The sequence below is a fragment of the Syngnathoides biaculeatus genome, chromosome 1 (genome assembly GCF_019802595.1).
Source record: "Syngnathoides biaculeatus isolate LvHL_M chromosome 1, ASM1980259v1, whole genome shotgun sequence".
NCBI classification, from domain to species: domain Eukaryota; kingdom Metazoa; phylum Chordata; class Actinopteri; order Syngnathiformes; family Syngnathidae; genus Syngnathoides; species Syngnathoides biaculeatus.
In genome coordinates this window covers 6,500,837-6,515,882 of record NC_084640.1, presented here as the reverse complement: position 1 = coordinate 6,515,882, position 15,046 = coordinate 6,500,837, and the positions used below count along the sequence as shown (strand labels likewise).

At 41.2% G+C, this 15,046-nt stretch overlaps 1 protein-coding gene and 1 long non-coding RNA gene across 3 annotated transcripts in view; one reads left to right on the top strand and one right to left on the bottom strand.

Moving 5' to 3' along the window:
- The window catches only part of LOC133514340 (uncharacterized), a 43,176-nt gene that overhangs the window by 7,382 nt on the left and 20,748 nt on the right, over positions 1–15,046 (top strand). Inside the window, exon 2 of the long non-coding RNA XR_009798785.1 lies at positions 13,450–13,546. This is a non-coding gene — a long non-coding RNA (uncharacterized LOC133514340). The remainder of the gene's footprint in view (positions 1–13,449; positions 13,547–15,046) is intronic.
- Positions 1–15,046, bottom strand: part of sf3a3 (splicing factor 3a, subunit 3) — a 44,561-nt gene that overhangs the window by 29,092 nt on the left and 423 nt on the right. Inside the window, exons 2-5 of one of the 2 annotated variants that reach the window (XM_061845371.1) lie at positions 14,339–14,478; positions 14,183–14,230; positions 9,989–10,072; positions 9,445–9,497 (exon numbers count right to left, since the gene is read on the bottom strand). In XM_061845371.1, coding sequence (XP_061701355.1) covers positions 9,445–9,497; positions 9,989–10,072; positions 14,183–14,230; positions 14,339–14,434 — 281 coding nt within the window. In that variant the 5' untranslated portion in view covers positions 14,435–14,478. Of the gene's footprint in view, positions 1–9,444; positions 9,498–9,988; positions 10,073–14,182; positions 14,231–14,338; positions 14,649–15,046 lie in introns of those variants that run through there. The other variant, XM_061845461.1, reaches the window with a different exon arrangement.

The following is a 15,046-nucleotide window of genomic DNA, read 5'->3' as shown; positions in this document are numbered from 1 at the left end:
ATATAATGCGTTCTATTGATTTTTTGGGAAAACTGCGCATTATACACGAGAAATTCCAGTACACAGACACAGACACACACACACACACCACACACACACACACACACACACACACCACACACACTGCCCTCCATAATTATTGGCACCCCCAGTTAAGATGTGTTAAAAGCCTTAAAATAAATTGTTTATTGCAGAATACTTTCACACTGAAAATTTTAGAAAAATGTAACCTTCAACTCAAATGAATTCTAACAAAATGAAAAAAAATCCCTGACTAAAAATAATTATATTTCATGAAATCACCTGTTCCACAATTATTGGCACCCTTAACAATTCCCAGGAAATAAATATAATTGAAGCATTTGTAATTTCTACAGTAGTTTACAACGGTTACCAGAGTAGAGTAGGAACATTTAATTAATAATTCATCACTTTCCCTGGGGTATAAATATGACATGACAGAGGCCATTTCTCTTATCCACTCTTAAACATGGGAAAGACAAAGGAACAGAGCATACAAGTGAGGCAGATGTGCGAAGGCCTTCACAGGTCAGGCAGTGTCTACAAGAAGATTGCCACTAAACTGCAGCTGCCCATATCCACTGTGAGAGGAATAATTAAGAAGTTCAAAACAACTGAAACAGTGGTAAACAAGCTTGCACGAGGAAAAATGTTTATTTCGCCACCATGCACAGTGAGGAGGATGGTAAGAAAAATCAAAAGGTCTCCAAAGCTCACTATTACAGAAGTACAACAAATGGTAGCATCCTGGGGTCACAAAGTCTCCAAATCAACCATGAGGCGCTGTCTACACGCCAACAAGCTGTTTGGGAGGCATGCACGGAGAAAACCTTTCCTCACTCACAATCATAAACGCAAACGTCTGGAGTTCACCAAGCGGTATTGGGGCTTCAACTGGGACCCTGTGCTTTGGTCAGATGAGACCAAGATTGAGCTTTTTGGCAACAAACACTCTTAAGTGGGTCTGGCGTGCCACAAAAGATGCGCATGCTGAAAAGCACCTCATACCCACTGAAGTATGGGGGTTGGTCAGTAATGCTGTGGGGCTGTTTCACTTCCAAAGGCCCTCGGAACCTTGTTTGGGTGCATGGCATCATGAATGCTTTGAAATACCAGGACATTTTAAATCAAAAGCTTGCCCACTGCCCGAAAGCTGAAGATGGGTCGTCACTGGGTCTTTCAGGAAGACAATGACCCTAAACATATAGCCAAATCTACACAGAAATGGTTCAACCAGACACAAAATCCAGCTCCTCTCATGGCCATCTCAGTCCCCAGACCTCAACCCCATTGAAAACCTGTGGGGTGAGCTGAAGAGGAGAGGACCGAAGTCGCTGCATGATTTAGAGAGATTCTGCAAAGAGGGGCAGGGTTCATACTCAGTCTGACCAAAAAAATTTAAGGGCTTTTTAGGGGCATTCTTAGGGGCTGACAGGAAAATTTAGGGCTGACACGGAACAAATTTAGGGCCGACAGGAAAAATTTAGGGCCATCGTGGGAAATCAAGAGTAAGGAAAAAAGACTCACCCAATGGTGCCGTCAACCGTTCTTGGTTCATCAAATGTTCCAGTACCTCAGTACCTGTGACAGTGATCACCTGTCGCCCCTTGTGGTAGTTCTCGTTGAGATGACCATTGTCAACGTCTTCACATAACAGTATCCAGAAAAACAGATTCTAACTACAATTGCAACTATATACACAAATGTCTTCTACTGATGTCTGTTTCAGCACCCCTGCTCTAGCTCCTTGAGCCTACCCAAGTGCCTCCTCTATTTGTTGCTGCAGAGGTGCCAAAGTGGCTCTCTTGTCCTTTGCTCTGCCTCTGAGTGCATTGGCCTTGGTGATAAACCTCAGATTCCTCTTTTCTTCTGCCTCCTCACACAGCCTGTCAGCCTTCTCAATAAGCGTTGATATGTCAGTCTCTATTCTGGCTTTTTTGGCTTTGAGGCAGTAGAGATGAAAAGTGGGCAGCGATGCCAAATGTAGCCAGGTACGAAGTCTTCCTTTAACCACAGTGGTAGTTTTTAGCAATCTCACTGTCTGGGAACATGACTGCAAACACTTTCAAATTATTTTCATAAGATTTGTAACTGTAATGGCTGCAGATCACTTTTAAAGTCCACACGATCTCTGCCTTTTACGAGTACGTCTTCGTGTATTGAACTACGTTCATAAAGTCTGACTTCTGGCTGGACAACTGTAGGTGCGCATTAGGGATCGGTTACAAATAACCGGTTATAACCGGTTTTCGGTTTTTAAAAATGATATTCGCTCAGAACCCAGGTTTTTTTAAAACCGAAACCGTAATCGGACTTTTGAAATCGGTTAAAATTTCCAATCATTTCTTCCGGTTCCGGTACTCCACATTGCGCTATTTTTTCAACATCATTTCCACTTTTTTCAAGTTTTGCTGTTAGAGTAAAGTTGGACTCAAAAGAACATTCAGTTAAATCAAAGAAACAAACATGGCATCGAGGAAACGCTCCAAATTATGGGAGTAAACTTGTTTTATTGGCAGACATCAAAACACTACTCGCATAACGGGGGGAACTCTGAACTCGTCACTCCGGAAGAGCAACAACAAAAACAGTCCGTGCGGAACCCCGCACCCCAAATCGAGGTCCCGCGGGTGAATTATGTAAACACCACTATGGTACCGTTTTTTTGCTACAGCTCTTCGGTTAAAACCGGTGATGAAAGTAAGAGTTTTTTTGCGATCCCTAGTGCGCATGCACTGCCAGTACCACTGCCTGAAGTTGATGCTTCACGATCTTGACATTTTAGAAACAGATTCATACCAACGGAAGATGAGAGTCTTCACCAAATCAGCGTGTCTCATGTTTTTCCGGTGCGACTCCAGCGCTTTGACGCCCATCTTTTCAAGCTGGTAACTCTGCTTTCACAGATGGCAGTTAAACATCTTTTGGATCTCGACGAACCCAGCTTACAAACTCCTTACTTTCAACCCAAGCTTCTTGAAAAATGCACTTCCCCGTGATACAAGTTGGCTCGATGAAAGAATTACGCTACGTCGTAACGAAGACGAAGTGAAATGCCTACTCACGGAAACAAACAATGGAATATCGACAAGATGGCGACAAGTTGCCAACACGGTGACTTCCGTTGACAATTTCCGGCTGATTTGGACGCCAGACGGATCGCTATTTTTTTTAAATAAAAAATTAACTTATTTTTGGGGGAGAATTTTGGCGGTAGAGGTCTTCCCTTTGATATTTTTTTAAAGGCCTTTTTAGGGGCTTGACCGGTTTTCGCGGATATTAAGGACTTTTAGGAGCCCCTAAATGCACCTTCGAAAATTTAGGGGTCCTTAGGGACTTTTAGGGCCGCGTGCGAACCCTGGGAATGGCTGAAGATCCCTCTTTCTGTCTTTTACCATCTTGTGAAACATTATAGGAGAAGATTAGGTGCTGTTTTGTTGGCAAAAGGGGGTTGCACAAAGTATTAACACCAGGGGTGCTAATAATTGACATACTTGATCTCAAATAATTATTTCTTTATGTGGGATTTTTTCCCCACTGAATAATTGATTTTTTCTCTTTTTTTCCATTATATATATGGTTTAGGTCCTGAATACATGAAATAAACTTAAATAATTCATATGTTCTCATTTTGTAAATCATTTGTTACACATCACCACCTAGCTTGTACTTTTGAAATTATTGACAGATGTAATCAATCAATCAGTCAGTCTCACACACACACGCACACACACGCACACATCATGTGACTGATGTGAATAAAAATAAGATGTAGCGGCACACCAGTCGTAGTGGATTGGTAGCAGGGAGAGGCTCTGGTCGCTCCCCTTGGACCAAGTAAAACTTGAAGCCTTGTTTGTTCGCATCTTTTTAATAGAGTTTTCTTAAACCTGATATTTCTTGGTCCTTTAAGCCGGATCCCAACACAGCGCTGCCCATCGAGGATGGAGAGGACACACTGAACTCTGTCAACAGCCAGGGGGAATTACCTTTTCCTGAACAAAGCTCTGGTGGCACGTGAATTCGTGGCCAGGACGGTGCCAGGGTCCAATCTCCCCTCGGTGGAGCGAGGTTGACAGGATCGTGAACACCTGGTGTCCAGACAACGCTTAAACCGGTAATAAAGGTTCATCCGCCACAAGGAGCTTTCAAGGGTAGTCCGCCACAAGGAGGTTGAAAGGTTTCTCCACCTCAAGGAGGTTTTAAGGATACTGCACCACAAGGAAGTTTTAAGGTTTCTCCACCAAGAAGGAGGTTGAGAAGGGCAACTCCACCACAAGGAGAAAAGGCTACTCCGCCATAAGGAGGATAGTGTGGGTTACTCCACCTTTAAGGAGGGTATTTAAAAGCATCCATAAAATGTGTGAGTGAGTGAATGTGAGTCTGAATGCCATTACTTGTGGAATCATAGGTTATGGATGGAAACCTAACAGTGCTAAAAGAATTCCGTGTTTCAGTGAAATACACAAGGTAGTGGATTACAACTTACAGTGAAGAAAATAAGTATTTGAACAACCTGTTGTATTGCAAGTTCTCACATGGAGGGGTCTGAAATTTTCATCGTAGGTGCATGTCCACTGTGAGAGATTAAAAAAAAAAAAAGAAAAATCCTGAAATCACAATGTATGATTTTTTAATGAATTGTGTGATACAGTTGCAAATAAGTATTTGAACACCTAGGAGAAAGCCAATGTTAATATTTTGTACAGTAGCCTTTGTTTGCAATTACAGAGGTTGAACGTTTCTTGTAGCTGTTCACCAGGTTTGCACACACTGCAGGAGGGATTTTGGCCCACTCCTCCACACAGATCCTCTCTAGATCAGACAGGTTTCTGGGCTGTTTCAGCTCCCTCCAAAATGTTCTATTGGGTTTAGGTCTGGAGACTGGCTAGGCCATGCCAGAACCTTGATATGCTTCTTACAGAGCCACCTCTTGGTTTTCCAGGCTCTGTGCTTTGGCTCATTGTCATGTTGAAAGTTCCAGGCACGACCCATCTTCAATGCTCTGACTGAGGGAAGAGGTTGTTCCCCAAAATCTCACAATACGTGACCGGTCATCCTCTCCTTAATATAGTGAAGTCGTTCTGTACAATGAGCAGAAAAACACACCCAAAGCATGATGCTACCACCCCCATGCTTCACAGTAGGGATCATGTTCTTGGGATGGAACTCATCATTCGCATTCCTCCAAAAAGGGTTAGTGGAATTATGACAAAAAGTTCCATTTGGTCTCATCTGACCAAAAAAAAAACTTTCTCCCATGACTCCTCTCTATCGTCCAAATGGTCATTGGCAAACTTAAGATGGGCCTTGACATTTAAGCAGGGGAACCTTTGGTGCTATGCATGATTTCAAACCATGACGTCTTACTGGATTACCAACAGTCACTGTGTAAACGGTGGTCCCTACTCTTTTCAGGTCATTGACCAAGTCCTGTCCTGGGCTGATTACCCAAAAATCTGTTTAAAACAGCGGCAATTTTGAGTCATGGGCCTTGCCATGTCTCAAAAAGAGGGATGGTAGCTATTATACGCAGACATTTTTTCGCATCTTTGTTTGCAATTCTTACTCAAAAAATGTTTGTAGAGGTCTTATTTGCTGCAATCACTATACTCAAGGTAACTGCAGACCTAAGAGAGGGCAGTTTCCCCAAGCTAATCATCCTTTCCAGTTTCTACACATGGATTCTATTGAGTTAAACAATGTCAAGCATTAGAAATATTGTTTAGTATCTAAATGGCGAGATTTTTCCATGCACAAGTGCTGATGTTTTTAATGTGGCAAAGTTCTTGTGTAACTATATTATTCCTTCTTATGGCATCCCAGAAAAACTGTACAGCAACAATGGTTGACATTTCATTAATTATTTAATTGAAAAATCATTGTGCAGGATTAGTGGAATGAACTCATGGGACAGTGAAGTTTCGATTAAGGAAAACTATGTATGGAACATACAGGGAGACCTTGGACAGAATGTTTAAATTTAGTAAAACTGTGAGAATAACCCCAACAGATAAAAGTATTGAAATAGTATATGGTAGACATTTAGACTGCTTTTGGTAGAACACCCAGTTTAGCGGTGAGAAGAAGAAAATACTTTAGCTGATTGAATGAAAGAGATGCTGCAAAATAAAACTGTTAAAGAAGCAGATGATCAGCAGTCTACTCTACCTTCCTCAGAAGTGCTGTTAGTGTCCATTGGTGATTGGGTCCTGATAAAAGTCATCAAGAGGAAGTGTTGGTCCTCACCTCGCTGGGAAGGTCCATACCAGGTCTTGCTGACCACGCCCATAGCGATAAAAATGGTGGAACATTCCACATGGATACACCTGTCCCACTGCAACCTGTGGCCCCCTTTTCATCAAACGCATTGCACATGCTGGCCTTGGTGCTGATCGGGGCATGGCTCCTCCTCACTGGCCAGTGTGGGACTGTACGTGTTCGCTTCTGGATCTGTGGACATGAATCATCATTGACCAAGGACAATCCCACCTCTCCATTGGACGCCAACGCTTGGTACTCCTATTTGAAGATGATGACCCTACGCGCACAACCAATGACAGATCAACAAATGTGGTAAAGTTGGAACTCCTCAGACGCCCCGCCATGAAGAGAAGTTGGCACACTAGCAGCAGCGACGAGTCCAACAATGCCAACAATCCCACCTGCTGGTCAGACTTCATCCCAGGCCAGGAGATGATGCAGACAAAAACCATTTGAGGTTTCAGGACAGACCTGGTCACCGCCATGAAGGTGCACGACTCGTACCAGCTCAACACGGAAGATTACTACGTCCTGGCTGATCTATGGAGGCAGGAGTGGGAAAAACGGCGTGCAGGTGCCCATCAGCCCGCAGTCCATCCCGGAGCCCATAGCCCAGGCGCTAACCGACAAAAGCAAGGAAGTCATGTTCGTCAGACCCAAGAACCTGATCCGCACGTCGGCCTCCTTGGCCCTAAGTTACGTGGACAATGGGACTTTGGCATTTGTCACTAAGACCTCAACGAGGAAGACGTCAAATGGCTGCAGGTCATCAACGAGGTGTTTGCAAAGTTGGCACTTCCGCTATTGGATGAATTCGCCATGGAGGAGTTTGAGCAGCTTTGTCATGACAACATGATGCATGCTACTGAGACATACTGTAGGAGGACCTGGACATCAACAGTCACTCACATTTGAAAAATGTACGCGTGTGGTCAGTCATCCCCGTAGATAAGTTGATTAGGGATGGATACCATAATCATAATTTATTGACATTGCACTGAGACAGACATTTTTAAAGGGGTCAATAGACATTCAATTTCAAAAGTAAGTATTCATATAATCAAATTTTATTTCGTCATGATCATGACGTCTTGTGTAATTTACGGCGATATCTCTTGTCAATCCATTGTTGAAAGCTAGCACTAGATCTATATGTTCCTAAAGCCATGTAGATGGGAAACACTTTCAACTTCAAATTAACACTCGCATTTAGATATATGGACAGACTAGTGTAACATTAGAACTTAGATCAAGTCAAAGTAAATCACAATCTCATATTTATTATTGTTAGATACTGAAACATTACCAGTTACATCCCAGAAATGTTTTCAGCGTAACTGAATTTCTTTTGACATGGCTTATGATGTTGATAACTTTCGACGTAAATACGCTCACAGTACGTGAAGCAGTTCGGAATATGTGTTTTTGGCATCACTTCGGAACATGCTCAGTATGGTTAACTTGCATTTCCTGTTTCCGGGCGAATACTGAGTGTTTAGGATCAGGCTTCTTTTGTTACCAACGTTTATGAAATTAACACGTAAATTAATGTCAAGACAGTTTCCTCAAATTTTTTAGGTTTCCAAGCAAATGCACTAAGCCCCCCTTTGACCACTGTGAGCAACAGATGTATGTACTATGGTCAGATCAGTGTCATCCATTGAAGTTACATGGCTCATTCAAAGATTCAGATTACAGCATTTACATTCCCATCAGAACATTTCTAAGAACTATTTTGTGTTTTTGCGAACTTACAATGAAAATGTCAACAAACAAAAAAACACATTACTAACCAAACCAAGCCAACGATAAGTATAAATTTGAAAGGTCGCTTCCAACTTTGTTCCAGTTATTTATTTATTTTATCAACAATGATATCCAGGTCTGTTTTTCTTGGTGTAAAACTGAATTATTCCTTGCAGAATATATTTCACAATGCATGTTGAAAGCTGAATGATGCTCCCAAACAGTTTTAAGGTTAATGTTATGTTACCTCCTATATTTAAAATACAGAATTAGCTTTTTGTGCACATGTATTATCTGTGCCGTTATCCTCGATCAGGTTGTGCCAAGGTGGAATTTTAACATTATACACCATCTCATCCTGTACTTTCTACTTTGGCTTCAGACCAGACCTTTTTTTTAACTTAAAAATTATATTTATATGTATATATTTATATATATAAACTTCCTCATGATCGACGCATTGCACATCCCTAGTATAATAATACATTTCCTTTGAAATGGCTCATTATGTTGATGATTTTCGAGTACGTAGTACAAATTCGATTCATTTCATTATAGGTACATAAAATATTTTTGTTTTAATTTTTTGTAGTAAATAACATTACAGGTATTTTAAATTTTTAATTAATGGAAGCAAGTCAGATTCAGAATTTAAAGCACAAATAGTAATTTGTGGCCTATGCTATTTTTAGAACATACCTCGCGGGCACCTTATATGGTCCTCACGGGCAACCTTTGCCCGTGGGCACCGCGTTGGTGAACCCTGGAACAGGATTTACATGTAATATGCACTTTTACTTACACAAAAAAAAAAAAAAAAAAAAAAAAAAAAAAAAAAAACATTACAAAACCACTGCCGGAACAAATTAATTTCTTTAGTACCACAGTTTAACCCCTTCAAGGAAAAGAGGGTTGGGACTCCCACAGCGCTCAAAGGGCAGCAGTGGTAAGCAGGACTTGACAATCAAGGCAACCACGACAATGATCGTTAATAGTATCTTACTAAGACACGCCACCTCTCCGCCAAGGTGCTGAGAGACCCAACTTAAAATGAAAAGCTTAATTAAATATTACATTAGACATTAACGCATAGCATCAATTATTTTATTTTGAAATTCTCATTGGAGAACAGCCCTGGACCTGAATGGAGCTTAAACCATGCATTCGCCCCGCAGTGGCAGCCTGACTAGGTTACAATCACTACTACAAAAATAAAAAAATAAATAAAGCACTTTTGCAATGCAGCAGTGCCCACCAATTTTTTTTTTTTTTTTAAATCCAGATGGTCAAGACACATTTAATCATGACAGTTAAAATTGCTATCATGGTTAAAATGTAATATTGTGCAGATCTACATCATGTAAAATGAAGTAATGCAAAGAGTACATATTTTGCCCACAAACAAGGCCTTACCCATCTTTGTCTTCATACGAGTCTCTGAGATTAGCACTCACTTCCATATACCTCTACAAAAAAAAGAAACTGTCAGTGTCCACAGTATACAATACTGGGGGGGGGGATTCCCCCCCCCCAAAAAAACCTGCAACTACATCATACCATACTCAGAACATCAAAACCAACACCTCTTTTTCCCTATCTGTTGTTCAGACAGTTCACAGTACTGAGTGGAAAAATTATGTGTAAAAGAATACTGAGTCACTTGTGTGAAGTCTTTCAGTATTTAAACTGGCAGTAGTATTGAGGAGGTTAATAGTCCAGATGAAGTTGAAATTTATTTAAACCCAGTTATGTTATGACCACATTCCATTTTTTTTTAATAAATATTTCACTTGAAACGCATTTTAACATGAGATGCATTCATATTTCTATATTTGAATCAGCCATGCAAATGGCAAAGGCATGAAAAATGTGACGCCCTCACACCCGCAAAAAAAAAAAAAAAAAAAAAAAAAAAAAAAAAAAAAAAACAGGGTGGGGGGTGTCTCTTTCCAGGTACCTTCTTCCTCTCATTTCCACAGACTTTGAGCTCCTGAAGGGGGCCAAACTCTTTACCAAGTTGGACTTGAGATGTACCTACCACCTGGTGCGGATAAGAGAAGGAGACAAGTGGAAGACTGCATTCAACAAGCTCACTGGGCATTACGAATATTTAGTGATACCCTTTGGACTTAACGCGCTGGCAGTTTTCCAAAATTTTGTCAACGATGTGCTACGCGAAATGCTCAACCGGCATGTCTTTGTGTATTTAGACGACATTCTGATCTTCTCTCCAGACGAAGTAACCCATGTCGAGCACATTCGAGCAGTTCTGCATCAGTCTGCATGTCAAAGCAGAGAAATTCGAGTTTCAAACATCAGTGTCGTTTTTGGGGTTCTTCCTGGCGGAAGGCGAGGTCTGCATGGACCCTGCAAGGTGGAGGCCGTTCTCAGTTGGCCCACCCCCAGCTCTCGTAAGGAGGTTCAGAGATTTCTTGGGTTCGCGAACGTTTGTAGAAAATTCATTCACTTTATTGTCATCGCAGAACCATTACATGCACTCACTGCAGCCCTCAGATCATTCAAGTGAAATTCAAGTTGCCAGGCGGCCTTCCAGAAACTCAAGGTTAGCTTTGCCTCTGCTCCTATCCTCATCTTGCCAGAGCCCGACCGGCAATGAACCTTTCCGACCTGTCAATCACTCGTACAATAATAGCCAGATAGTCGCATTGTCTTAACCCTTGGCTTGACACACCCCTCTCGCCATAGTGTCCCACAAAAAATACTGGTTGTCAGTAGCGTGTGCTTGGTAAAGTTAATGTTACAAAGAAAATGGTCCTCAGATGCGCTTGGGGAACGTGCAATTCTGATCGGTTCCAAGGGGCCCGGTTGATTCATTTTCCGAAGCCTAAAACATAGTTGACGAAGTGTCTATGATGGATTAAGGCTTGCGGAGACTGCACGTACAATAAATGTGAAGAATATCAACAACAAGGCTGTATGTTCGAAGGTAAGTGAGGGAGAAGTATCTTCTCTGAGTTTGACTGAATTATCAGTGCTTTATACATTGCAGAACAACTTTCACTTTGTTAGTGTCTCACTGACCTTCTGAATGAAGTGTGTAATGTTTTATGCCCAAGAGTCGGGTTAGTGATAATTAAATGCGCAATGTCATGCAACAGAAATGCACTGGGTTCGATTACAAGCCAAGTCAAATGAATACACCCACTCATTTATCAAGACTACAATAATATTACAAGTGATCTTGCCAGGTAAAAAGTACTCACCCTGCTTTACATGCGCAGTGCGATTCCACTATTTTATCATGTTGGATTTCAATATGAAGTTTGTGAGGCGTCAAACTTTTTTTGCATCGCTCGCCAACATTTCGCTGTAACTGACATTGCGTACTGTCCCATCCAAAATCTTAATTCCGTGTACATATCATTGCGTGAGACAGTTGAGACCTCTCTGGAGAACTCTCTTGGACAAGTCTTGACGCATTTGGCAAAAAACATACCGCAATTTTATCGGGAATACGCTATAGAGAATCGACTTCAAACATGTTCTTTTCAGTCACCATTTTGAAAGCTTGTGGGACATGGCTAAGGGGGCAGAGCTTAAAGGTCAAGTGTCGTCAAACGGATGATTTTTGGTATATTATTAATGAAAAACCCACAGCCAATATGGTGTTTTTTTCCCCCACCACAAAACGTGATTTTGACGTATACAGCTTTTTGTAACTCCCGCCATGAAAATCCTCTCGAGGGATTTGTTTTCGAGAAGAAGCAGGAAGTGACATACAGGACAGAACCGCCCCCAAGTGGACTCGTTTGTTTCTATTAGTTTAACATCCGGGAAGGTAGCTCGTTGTTCCTTCGTGTAAGCCAAAATGTCGGGTCATTGCGTTGCTGGACATTGCTTGAACACTCGGGAGAATGGAATTACTGAAATCCTGTTTGTTGTGAAAAATGGATTGCACGGCTGCAGAGGACGAGAGCTTCATGGGTTCCAAATAACAGGTAGGTGTGTATACAGCTCCCAAAAAGAAAAAAAAAAAAAAAAGTAATAGTTTGGGGCGACCACATAATCGGTCTCTCATATAACGTAGCAAAAGATCTGCGTATGAAATGTGTTGATGTGCACCTACAGCTACTAAAAGAAAATAATTGTGCATGGATGACGCACTCTCCGCTCACTTTTTTTTCCCATATAGACATTGAAGTGAATACTGTTACATGTATTTTCCATTGCAATATCTATTTTAGAATGTTTATATTGATGTCAGTCCCACTTTAAGTTGGCCATCGGAAAGGTCCATTAGTGGTGGAGGTGGATGCGCCAGATTCAGGTATAGGAGCGATATTATCACAGAGGAGTCTGAACAACGAGAGAATAAACCCCTGCACCTTCCTATCCAAAAACATTGACCACCGAGGAACGTAATTGCAATATTGGAGACCAGGAGCTTTTAGCAGTCAAAACAGCGTTGACAGAACGGAAACACTGGTTGGAGGTGGCTCAGGTTCCTTTCGTGGTGTATATATAGACCACAAAAACCTCAAATACATGAAATCCGCTAAACGACTTAAGGCAGGGCAAGCCAGGTGGGCTCTTCACGCGATTTCGCTTCATGGTGTCCTATCGAACAGGATCAAAGAATGGCAAACCCGATGCGGTGTCGCAAGTTCATTGTAGCGAGAAAATAGAATCTGAAAAAGCACCCGACCTCCCCGAAGCATGTTTTGTATCATCGTTTACCTGGGAAATAGAAACAGCAGTGAAAGACACACTTAGGGATTCTCGCAGCCCGGAAGGATGCCTTGCTCAGACGCCCACTGATTCTGTTACTGCTGCCGCGTTGGACTGCCTGCCCGTGTACCGACTGTGGATTGAATAAAAGACATCTCCGGAACTGTACCTAGTCCTGTGAGTCATACATTTTGGGTTCAGCCTCATGTTCTGGTCATGAAAGTTGTTAGTTAGAAGTGATCAGCATATCCTCTAAATACGGCTCAAAACGACATGGTAAAATGGGTCCGGCCGGTTCACTCGCTTCTGAGATGTTCTCTTCCTCAAAAAGAGCTTCAGTCTCAGAAGGGGATTCAGAAAAATCCCAAAATCACTCTTGCCCATCTGCCATTGCACCTGGCACAGTGTGTTGTCAAAGGCGACTGCACCAGTGTGATGTCAGCATTAGACGTCGCAGACAATATGGCCACCACTGGGATGTTGAGTCACATTTTGCAACTTTGCGCTTGAATAAAATGCTCCCAGCTCACTTTTTCCCAACTCGTATTATCATCAAAATGATTAATATATATATATTTTTTATAACAAAACCTATTTTAAAATGTATATTTTGCTGCCAGTGGCACTTTACACAGGGTTTAAAGTTGCACATAAGTCCATTCATTCTCACTTTTGTCCAGGTTGAAAGATTAACATGAGGTGTATTGGTTCATTCTCACTTTTGTCCAGGTGGTGGGAGTGCAACATTAATGGCAATAAAAGCTGGTTTTCCACCCAAGGATAGACAGATGAGGATGGTAACAACGAAGACAAAGCAAAAGACAAGGTGAGTCTTAATGTCCATTTAAATGAATCTGCATTTTACCAACATGTTGAGAATTAGCACCAGATTGAAAAGGCCGCAAAATCTTTTGTTCTTAATACGGTATTAGAACCAAATCGTTTAGTAGGTTTAATGGCAAGTGTGCCGATATGTGTGCGTGGTGTAAGAAAGAAAAAAAAAATGGTCAACTGTAAATAAAGGATACATAACATGGATAAAGTGGCAACGCATTTGGAGCTATTTGATAAAGAAGTAAATTTTAAAATGTGTTCACGTTAAAATATTTCGCTTTTGCCATCTAGCAGAACCTTTTGTTTAGTTATAAAATTATAATGGTCGGTAACTCTTCATCCGGAACTCTTACGGTGTTCATCGGCATTTTACGGTTAGATTAAAAAAAAAAAAAAACTAAAAATAAATAAAAGCTTTGTTCACCATCAATGAAAGAGTCTAACCATCATTCAACCAGAGACGTTGTAGATTAAACATCACTCTGTTCAGTTCGGTCTATCGGTATGACGTTTTTGTAATTGCTTTTATTTTCCCTTGTTTTACTGTCAGCAGGGAAATCGCGGCATTACCAAAGATAATCTATTCTCATTGTCTAACGTCGACAAAGCTTAAATATAACAAACTTACATCCAACATAGATCTTGTCCGATGATCAGAATTGATCTGTTCCCGCAACTGTTGAGAGAATACATTACAATTAAAATAAACCGTAATATCAAATTTATGGCGTCCGATTTCATGTTAACCAGGATGCTACTTGTAGCACAATGCGGGAAAACCTACCGTCGATTTCTTGTGTAGTACTTCTTTAGTTTTAGCATCCATTAATCTCTCCTTCTCTTCATGATAGCGACGTTGCTGCTCTAAAATTGTCTCCATATTTCATACAGTAGCGTCAAAAGCACTCGAGAGATATATATATATATTAAGGCGTCAAATATGGGAGCACACAAAACTAAATACGTTTTTACAACAAAGCGGTAATTAGCCACACAACGTCGGTACACTCGCCTTCTTGTTCTTGTTTGAGTTGAAATACAACTAGCGTTCAGGAGCATTACCGCCATCTCGCGGACTGGGGTGTTGATCTCGAGAAAGACACTGAAGAAGAGGAATCTTTTCCACCAATGACTCCGAGTGATAATGATAATGGTAATTATGATCAGGTGCCCTACAATAATACAACTATTGACAAAGGAACTGAAGGGAGGGAACAGTGAATATAAGAAACACCTCTGTTTCGTTTTTGGAAGAAGAGGAAGAAGGACTAAAGCAAGGCAGAAGGATATGTACAATTCTCCCAAGTTTGGGTCGTTACTTTTGTTGATTTACCTCAACAGATGCCTGTGTCTCCGAGGTCCAATAATCAATAACTCAGTGTTGTGAATACCATCATGAAGAGGACTGTTGAAATACAAATTATGATGGATCACAAAATGAATTGGGAAATTCATAGATTTTTCTGTTTGCTGAGAGAAAAGCCAATTGGGC